The 10,651-nt window shown below is 46.5% G+C and overlaps 1 protein-coding gene across 1 annotated transcript in view; it reads right to left on the bottom strand.

Moving 5' to 3' along the window:
- Positions 1–7,810, bottom strand: part of ADTRP (androgen dependent TFPI regulating protein) — a 68,977-nt gene extending 61,167 nt beyond the window's left edge. The window contains exon 1 of the mRNA XM_013974157.2: positions 7,378–7,810. Within this exon, the coding sequence (XP_013829611.2) occupies positions 7,378–7,530 (153 nt within the window). The 5' untranslated portion in view covers positions 7,531–7,810. The remainder of the gene's footprint in view (positions 1–7,377) is intronic.

A 10,651-nucleotide genomic window follows, 5' to 3' on the forward strand; every position in this document is an offset into this window, starting at 1 on the left:
GTGGGCTCTGGATACTGTAAATGAATCCCTGTCTTCTCACTGTTCGTGGGCTACCTTGGACTTTGGACGATGAAATGTCCACAAGCATCTCTCTTCCCCTGGCCCTGCTCTGCCATCCCCAAGGACCTATGCGTTGCAGTTGCTGTTGTCATCCTGAGAGCTTGAAAGCGAAAGTGAAAGTAGCTTAGTCGTGTCTGACTCTTTGTGACCCCATGGACTGTAGCCCACCAGGCTCCTCTGTCCATGGGATTCTCCAGGCAAGAATCCTGGAGTGGGTTGCTATTTCCTCCTCCAAGGGATCTTCCTGACCCAGGGATCAAACCTGGGTCTCCTGAATTGGCAGGCAGATTCTTTACCATCTGAGCCACCAGGGAAGCCAAAGAGCCAGAGAGCTTGGTGATACTCGAGTCAGAGCTGCCTGACTTGGGCAATTTTATATGAAGAGCGGAGGGAAACGTCAGTGCCTCTGTCGGTGAAGTGGGGTGTGGGAAACAGGAAGGGGCTCGCCCAGAATCTCCCCTGGAGATCCCAGTTATGAGGCGCCACCTCCAACCACATTTCAGAAGGAAGTTGATTTTTCAAGAGGAAAATCCAGCAAACTGTATGAACTCTGCAAGCCAATTTAAACTGTAGCTGAAAATTCCCTCTATCTCCTCTCCCCAGCTTGCATTCCCTGCGGAATCCAGGACCGCCCCTAGATGGAAGTGGAGTGGACAGAGCAGAGGGAAGGTAACGTTTGCAGAAGATCCGGGCTCTGGAAGCCTAGCCAACATGAGCACCCGGAGGGTGTCCGACAGCACTGCCAGGTCTCCACGCCCACCTTGTGGGAGCTTTCCCATTCGGTGGGATTCACTGCCCTCTACTTGAGCCTACAGACTCTCCCCTAGGGTGCCCCCCCCCCGCCCCCGATCCCCTTGAGCATCCACTGGGCATCTGTTATGTAGATAAAGCAGTGCCTCCACTGGGGGCCTCTGCCAGCTGGGGAACTGGAGCACGATGCCCATGGAGGCAGATAGTTGAGCACTGGGGCAGGTGGCTGATCCTTGCCTGAATCCATGACCCACCACCCATGGTGCTCAGGGAGGGGACTGATGTCCCACAAAATCCCCTCCCCTCGGCCCCACTCCTGTTCTAGCTGAGATGGCTAGAAACTCACCAGCACTCTCCCACCTTCTCATTCCACTGTTTACTGCTTAACACCATTCTGGGCACTTCCCTTGTCCCTCACAGTCTGTGGTTAAGCACTATTTTTATTTCTGTCTTGCAGATTTGGAAGTAAGAGACAAAGACATACCCAGCACGGGGTCAGGAGTGGTAGAACTAAGGAGCCACCCACAGAACCCATGCTCCTAGAGCCCATGGTGATAACGCTAGGCTACGCTGCCATCCCTCTCCACAGAGAATTGGCTGCCTCTTCCCTGGGAGGGAAGTCTCACAGAGACTCACATCTCTCCTCTCGTTCTTCTACTCTCCTTAGGCACCAGGCAGGAATCGGTCAGGGTGACCAGTTCTTTGTGAAATTCCCACAAATCACCTCACACCCCAGGCGTCAATCCTTTGAATCCCTTGAGGTGGCCTCAGAAAGAAATGGGACGCTCTTAGAATGCTGACTTGTATTAAGTCAGACTTTGTTCTCAGGGTCCATAATGGATATTCAGCCCACTAGAAATTAAGGCTGTCTAAAGAAGTGCAGGCATGCTAAGTCACTTGAGTCGTGTCTGACCCTTTGCGACCCCATAGACTGTAGCCCACCAGGATCCTCTGTCCATAGGATTCTCCAGGCAAGAATACTGAAGTCAGTTGTCATGCCTTCCTCCAGGGGATCTTTCTGACCCAGGGATGGAACCCGCATCTCTCATGTCTCTTGAATTGGCAGACAGTTCTTTACCACTAAGAAGCCACCTGGGAAGCCCCATTTAAAGGGGAGGGGTGTAAATTTCCTGGAAGCAGGATGGGGTACTGACCAGTAAATTTACGTAAAATAAATCCAAGAGTGTTATAGTAAGTTATGAGACCTCCGTGACTTTATAAATGCAACCATTAGTTAATTAGCCATTTGCTAACACTAATCATTAGGAAACACAATCCTTTAAGACCTCAAGAGCTACAAATTTTAAGGCCCAGTATTTCATGTGAAGTCACATGTTTGAAGTCTGACCTTAAATTAATCCTCTAAAACATATTCAACCCATCTTTATCAATTGGAAAATGCTTCATTAAGTCACACTTTCAAGATGACACCTAACAAAAAGGAAACAGCCACAGGTAAGCCCCTCTCTGCCCATTTGAAGGGCCTGAAGCTGTCCGAAGAGACTGTACTGCTCAGGAATGCAGAAAAGTCTGAGGTCAAGTCCAGTCCATATACGAACGTGAACGTGAACGTAAAGTCGCTCAGTCGTGTCCGACTCTTTGCAACCCCATGGACTGCAGCCTAGCAGGCTCCTCTGTCCATGGGATTTTCCAGGCAATAGTACTGGAGTGGATTGCCATTTCCTAGACACCAAGTTTTTTTTTATGGGATAATCTGTGCCCATCACTATAGCAAATACAATGTAGACTCGTAGAATGTTAGGGCTGGTGAAGACTTCAGAGATGAAACTCTTGTTCTAGAGCTATTTACAAATTGATTGAAATGTTAAGAATCACACGTGGGTGGAGACGTGCAAACAATACATAAATAAGCAGAGACTAACAGATGCTGGAAGAACTCAGGCAAAGGGAAAAACAAATCTGGAAAAAACAAAGTGGCTCGGCAGAGATTTTTAAGGAAGATCTGAGATTTCTTTCAGGTGGGCTGGGAAAACAGCAACGTGGTGGAGAAGCTGGGGGGCCTTTCGTTCAAGGATGGTGCGACTGGATAGAGCAGTGACCGCGGAAAGCCTGGGGACCAACGCTGGAGGAGACACAGGGCTTCCTGGAGAAGGGACCAGACTTACTGGGGAGGGGAGCGCCAGACGAGAGCGAAGTAGGCAGGTGAGCTCCTAGATCAGGACTTTCGATTGGTCCTGTGAGGTAGGAGGGAGCCACTCTAGTTTCTTGAATAGCTGACCAAACTTCTCAATCAGGCTCACGATGTTTGAAACAAAATAAAACCAAAACCATTTGTTGGGAAGATTAATCTGAAATCTGAGTGATGGATGGTTGCACTGACAGTGAGAGGACAGTGAAGAGCTGATCTAGTCATCTAGGTACCAACTAATAATGAGAGAGGCGGTATGACTCTGGAAGAAGGGGAGAACCTAGCAAGAGGGAAAACAGGACTTGGTGGCTCATTACTCGTATGTGGCTCGTACGTGAAGTCACATATTTGAAATCTGACCTTAAATTAATCCTCTAAAAACATTTTTAACCCATCTTTATCAATTGGAAAATGCTTCATTAAGTTACACTTTCAAGATGACACCTAACAAAAAGGAAACATCCACAGGTAAGCCCCTCTCTGCCCATTTCAAAGGGCCCAAAGATGTCCAGAGTCTATACTGCTCAGGAATGAAGAAAAGTCTTCCTTTTGTTACTCAGGGAATTAGCACTAGGAAATGTACGATGATCATGGCATCCGGTCCCATCACTTCATGGGAAATAGACGGGGAAACAGTGGAAACCGTGTCAGACTTTATTTTTTGGGGCTCCAAAATCACTGCAGATGGTGACTGCTGCCATGAAATTAAAAGACGCTTACTCCTTGGAAGAAAAGTTATGACCAACAAAAGCAGAGAAATTACTTTGCCGACTAAGGTCCGTCTAGTCAAGGCTATGGTTTTTCCTGTGGTCATATATGGATGTGAGAGTTGGACTGTGAAGAAGGCTGAGCGCCGAAGAATTGATGCTTTTGAACTGTGGTGCTGGAGAAGACTCTTGAGAGTCCCTTGGACTGCAAGGAGATCGAACCAGTCCATTCTGAAGGAGATCAGCCCTGGGATTTCTTTGGAAGGAATGATACTGAAGCTGAAACTCCAGTACTTTGGCCACCTCATGAGAAGAGCTGACTCATTGGAAAAGACTCTGATGCTGGGAGGGATTGGGGGCAGGAGGAGAAGGGGACGACAGACGGTGAGATGGCTGGATGGCATCACTGACTCGATAGATGTGAATCTGAGTGAACTCCGGGAGTTGGTGATGGACAGGGAGGCCTGGCGTGCTGTGATTCATGGGGTCGCAAAGAGTCAGACAAGACTGAGTGACTGAACTGAACTGAATGTGTCTTCAACAGACGAATGTCTTTCTCCTTTCTTGGAAATGTGATGGCTCTGGGACATGTAACTGAGCTAGAAGTCAGTAAGCTGATTTGAGGGAGTAGGTGATGAGTCTGCTCTTAGCCACGCTTATAGTGAAAGCTGAGCACTGAAGAATTGATGCTTTTGAACTGTGGTGTTGGAGAAAACTCTTGAGAGTCCCTTGGACTGCAAGGAGATCCAACCAGTCCATCCTAAAGGACATCAGTCCTGAATGTTCATTGGAAGGACTGCTGTTGAAGCTGAAACTCCAATACTTTGCCCACCTGATGCAAAGGGCTGACTCATTTGAAAGCCCCTGATGCCAGGGAAGATTGAAGGCAGGAGGAGAAGGGGATGACAGAGGATGAGGTGGTTGGATGGCATCACCGACTCAATGGACATGAGTTTGAGTAAGCTCCAGGTGCTGGTGATGGACAGGGAGGCCTGGCATGCTGCAGTCCAATGGGGTTGCAAAGAGTCGGTCACGACTGAGTGACTGAACTGAACTGAGAGTGAGATAGGACAGCCATACTAGAATTTAGATTGGATCTAAATTGATTAGATCATCAGTCCTGGCTGACACTGCTCCTTTTACATTGACCCTCCTTAATATAAAGCAAAAAGATAGAGAAAGGTGAGACTTTTGCTGTCTTATTCTAATTCTACAAAATCATTTTTTTTATTGTTTTCTGTTTACTTGTTTTCATAAAATTCTATGATTGAAACAGGCAGTCACCTTGATATTTTTCAAGCATGGTGGAGCTGTACTCAGGCTTCCCAGGTGGCACTAGTGGTAAAGAACCTGCCTGCAATGCAGTAGACAAGGGTTTGATCCCTGGGTCGGGAAGATCCCCTGGATGGGGGCATGGCAACCCACTCCAGTATTCTTGCCTGGAGAATCCCACGGACAGAGGAGCCTGGGGGCTACAGTCCATAGGTTTGCAAAGAGTTGGACATGACTGAATCGACTTAGAATGCTCCGAGCTCAAATCTCAAATTTCAGGTCCCAAAGTCAGATAACCAGTGAGGAGGAAGCTGAAATTCCAGGCCTCTGTGAACTGAGCTTTCTGAATTTCCTCTCCTTAGCATTACAGAGAGTCTTTTTTTTTTTTTTTTTTTTTTTTCTTACCATGCATTACGTCTGCCTGGATTATGATGCCAAAGAATTGGAATCAAATACTTATATTGCACCCTACATTTAGGTTAAAAATTCCAAAACTTAAATTAGCATCCCCAAAGGATACAGCATTCTTAGCTTTTAACTCTAAAAATAATGTTACATATTCCCCAAATGTTTTTTAGAAATCTATTTTTCTCCCGTTCACTTATACTTCATCATTTCATTCATCCCATTGTGGTCAGCTGGGCTAGGAAGAGAAGCAAGGAGCAAGTGATGTGATTGGTTTGTGGATGGTTGAAAATGTGCATTTGCCATTTGGTTGGGTGATTTGTCCTTTAAGATGGAGCCTGAGCCTATAAAAAAATTGAAGTGGGATCTGAACGTGGCAAAATGTATTTGCTTTTCTTAGATAAATCTGCTAGTCTGGGTGTGCTGTAAAATGGCATTATTCCTCCACTGGAAATTGCACTTCCTACGCAACATACACCACTCTGCCTTCCCTCACAGATTTCCCCAAGCAAAGTTCAAAATCTCTTCTGCATATGTTGTCAATGTCATCAGGAAACCATGAAACCATGACTTTAGTTCCTCGTTTAGGCTCATCTGAGAAGCACTTCAAGGTAAGATTCTTTTTTTTACCCCTGAGAAGGAAGGATTTATTACCTGCAGCAAGTAAGGAGAACACTGGGGATCTCTCCTCAAGTAGTGTCTCCCCAAATAGCAAAATTGGGGAAGTTTTAAGCTAAGGGAACCTGCATATTCATAAGGGGGCTTGAGCAGAGGAGAAATAAACATCCAATTGGGGCAAGGACTTGTGGACACAGCAGGGAAAGGAGCGGGAGGGACGAATTGAGAGAGTAGCATTGAAACATGGACACCACCAGTTGACAAAAGGATTGCTAGTGGGAAGCTGCTGTGTAACAGGGAGCTCAGCCCGGAGCTCCGTGATGGCCTAGAGGGGTGATACGGGGGGAGTGGGAGGCAGGTTCAAGAGGGAAGGGATATATGTATACATATATCTGATTCCAGAGACGTGGCATCTGGTCCCATCACTTCATGGCAAATAGATGGGGAAACAGTGGCAGACTATTTTTTGGGGCTCCAAAATCACTGCAGATGGTGACTGCAGCCATGAAATAAAAAGACGCCTACTCCTTGGAAGAAAAGTTATGACCAACCTAGACAGCATGTTAAAAAGCAGAGACATTACTTTGCCAACAAAGGTCTGTCTAGTCAAAGCTATGGTTTTTGCAGTCGTCATGTATGGATGTGAGAGTTGGACTATAAAGAAAGCTGAGTGTCGAAGAATTGATGCTTTTGAACTGTGGTGTTGGAGAAGACTCTTGAGAGTCCCTTGGATTGCAAGGAGATCCAACCAGTCCATCCTGAAGGAGCTCAGTCCTGAATGTTCATTGGAAGGATCGATGTTGAAGCTGAAATACCAATATTCTGGCCACCTGATGTGAAGAGCTGACTCATAGGAAAAGACCCTGATACTGGGAAAGATTGAAGGTGGGAGGAGAAGGGAACAACAGAGGATGAGATGGTTGGATGGCATCACTGACTCAATGGACATGAGTTTGAGTAAACTCTGGAAGTTGGTGATGGACAGGGAGGCCTGGAGTGCTGCAGTCCATGGGGTCACAAAGAGTTGGGCACGACTGAGCAACTGAACTGACTCATTGACTAATATCTGATTCCAGCTGTAGTATGGCAGAACCCAACACAACATTGTAAAACAATTATCTTCCAGTTAAACCTTTTTTAAAAATAACAATTTTTAATATTTTTTTTAAAAAGAGATAAGATTCTTTTAAAAATAATTTTTAAAAGTGTTTCACAATTAGTCAACACAAGAGGTAACTATGGATAACTCCCAAAGTGGGTTTCTCAGAGCAAATTGCCAAATAAAAGAGAATGCCCAAATTCACAAACTATGAAGAAGAAAGATAATGGAATTTTGGACTGGATAAAATCAAAGGGTGTTAACGTTTAAGGCACTGATATTAGAGACAAATAGCTTGCTTCCTGATGTGTACTTACCAGATTAAGCAATGTTAGGTACTTCCATTTTCCCCCATTTTGAAAAATTAGGGATATCCGCGGATCCTGTCCTTCTGGTGAGATATAAAAGTTGAGGAAGATATACCAGCTCAAGACAAACAAGTGGTATACGCACATAGACGTCCTCGTCATGGCTAGGTCTAAGCAGAGAGCCGTGAGCAGCTTCCTTCCAAAGTGCTTGTAACAGCTGAAGTCCTAGGGCAGGCAGGAGACGGAGCGCTGTAAAACACACCCCTCTGAGACTGACAACTCCAACACAGCTGGGAAGCTCTGCTTGTGCATGTCAGTATTTAGGCTTTGAAGAGGGCAGGGAGCGATGCAAGAAGTGCCCTTTGCACTATTTGGCTAGGGTGGGGCATGATTCAACAACCTCATCGGTAAGTCAAGTCTAGTGAAATACCCTCACGGCCAAATATTCTCTTTTCTACCCTTTCCTTTGGGAAAAGGAAAGCGTGAGAAAGTTGCCGTAATATATCCTGAGAGAATGAGAATGAGGTTGGCAAACCTGCTGGAAGAGATCGTGGGTACGTTTCGCACACAGATAGGAGTAACTAGAAATGGGAAGGGTGTTGTAATCTTGCTCTGAAGGTCTCTGAGGCCCTCTGAAATCTGAAATAACCTTTGATCCTCTATCGATCAGCCCCAGGGTTTTAGCTGCCCCTCCCCACCCCCCCACAGATTTTTATCTGTATCCTAGAAAACCAAGAGTTACTGAGAGCTGTCTCACACACTCTATTTGCATAGGGATTTCTATTCCCTGGGAGGGAAGAAGTACAGCAAGAGGTCTGTAGCCAGAGAACAGGAAGAGACATGTGGCCCTAACCCCAACAAACCTGAGTTCGGACACCACTGGGAGGGAATGAGGGTCTCTGCATTGTCTTGGAGTGGACAAGAATATGCTCAGGCTGGGCAAAGTTTTCAGAACTGGGCCCTGCCACAGGCCCGACAGAGGGGACCTCAGAGAGGTCTGGAAGTGTCTACCTTGTGACATCACCAGCTCGTTTCCCCCGGGCAACTGGCTCCAAGGGTTCTGAGCAGATCCCTAAGGGAAGTGCCCCTGGTGCAGTTAGTAAGTCTGGAGTGGGCAGTGCTTGGTGATTTAATCAGAGCTCACAGGAACTAGGGGAAAGAATAGCAGGCACTGGATCCCAAACATCAGGCGCTAAGCACGAGGGAAGAGCAAGCCTGAGCCAACAGTATAGGGTCTGCGTTGGAACCATTCTCAAAGGAAAGGGTAGTCTGGGAAATGAGAAATATAAAATCCCACACACAGGTCCACAGCCTAAGTTAACACCGAATATAATAATATTGCCTAGTATAGTACTTACCATGTGGGAGGTATTGTTCCACGTGCTTTGTGCAACACTCTAAACACTGCTATCAACTACGTTCTGTTGTAACCCTCATTTTCAGATGAGGAAATTGAAGCCCAAGCTGAATGCATTCAACAGAAACTAAGAGGCAGGTTGAGTTGCAGTCTGAACCCTAACCAGAGTGAAGTGAAAGTCGCTCAGTTGTGTCCAAGTCTGCAACCCCATGGACGGTAGCCCACCAGGCTCCTCTGTCCATGGGGATTCTCCAGGCCAGAATACTGGAATGAGTAGCCGTTCCCTTCTCTGGGGAATCTTCCCAATCCAGGTATTGAACCCAAGTCTCCCGCATGACAGGTGGATTCTTTACCCTCTGAGCCATCATGCCTGACCACAAAGGAACCATACTTGCTCTGTACACCCTCAGATGCCCTTTGCAATATTTCTCCAGTTTCTGTTAAGCCCGCTCTAATCCTCTACTTCTTCCATCAGAAAATTTTCTCAGGAAAGGATCAGATACATCTTAAAACTCGGTGCTCATGTGAATGCCTGTGCTATGTCCCCCAGGGTGGATTCCTAGTAAGCATCATCACAGATTGAGGGACTTTTGTCTCTTTATACAAAACCTCAAACACAGGTCTGCAGAGGGGTAAGGATTTGAGGAAATATTGGGAAAGGAGAGGAGATAAAGGCCTCAATCTCCCTGGCGTTTCCCAGGGAGCTGGTCCAGCCCTTTGTCCATCTCACACTATGTATTGACCACAGTGATTTTGCCACCATCTTGATCTCTACCACTGCTTTCTAGCTTATGACCAAAATTTTATACTTCTAGTCCCAACCCTCTACCCGTCCCCATCAAGCTTCAAACATATCTTCAGCTACATGTTGGACATTCCCTCAATCAGTTAGATGCACCCCAAACTCAAGATGCGTAAGATGAACTCACTACCTTACCCCACACCTGACTATTCCCTCCCTTCTCTGTGCGTATGGACCCATTTCCTTCCTGGGAGTCCTCCTTGTTTCCTCCCTCTCAAGATGCCATGTTCATCTCCCCAGTCCAGCTCGAGTCAGTCCTCTCTCTTCTTTCCACTTCTCCTACAGCTACCCTAGTGCAGTCTTCTTCATCTCTTTCCAGTACTGCAGTAACTCTCTTCTAATTGGTTTTCCTAATTCTAGTCTCATCCCCCAACTGTGTTCTTCACACGGTCACGGAGTGATTCAACCTAAAATGCCAATCTTCAACATCTTTCTCTTTCCCCAACTCAGGTCCCTTTACTGTGTCGGTATCATTAATAGAATAATATCCAAGTCCCATAACTTGATGAAGTGGCCCCTCTCACCTAGCTTTGATGCTCTTTCCTGCCTCACTCTTGTCTCATACTTAATGCTCCGCCGACAACCCAAATTGGCAGAGTTTCCAATCACACCAGTTGTGTCACGTCCTGTGCCCTTCCCCTTACTGTTTCTTCTCCCTGGTGGCCTCCTTCCAACATGTCTTTGACTTGGTATCCCATAACCATTTACTAATACAGCTCAGCAGTTTCCGTCTCTTAGAACCCTTAGCTGAACCTCTCCTCAACCAGGCCATGTTGAATAGTCATTTCCAGTCTTCCTCAATACCCTGTGCATCTCTGCAAATCGCATGATGGTTAGTGTCTTAGTGCTGTAACAAAGATACCGCAGAGTGAGTGGCTTATCAACAACAGAAACTTATTTATCTCAGTTTTGGAGGCTGGGAAGTCCAAGGCCAAGGTGCCGGTAGATCCTGTCTGGTGAGAGCTTGCTTCCCAGACAGTCACATTGCTGCACATGTGGGAAGGGGCCAGCATCTCTCTGGGGCATCGTTTGTAGTGACCTTAGCCCCATCACCAGTGCTCCAGCCTCATGACGTAATCATCTTCATAAGGTGATATCTCCCTATACCATCGCTTTGAGGGTAA

Source organism: Capra hircus, chromosome 23 (genome assembly GCF_001704415.2).
Source record: "Capra hircus breed San Clemente chromosome 23, ASM170441v1, whole genome shotgun sequence".
Classification (NCBI taxonomy): domain Eukaryota; kingdom Metazoa; phylum Chordata; class Mammalia; order Artiodactyla; family Bovidae; genus Capra; species Capra hircus.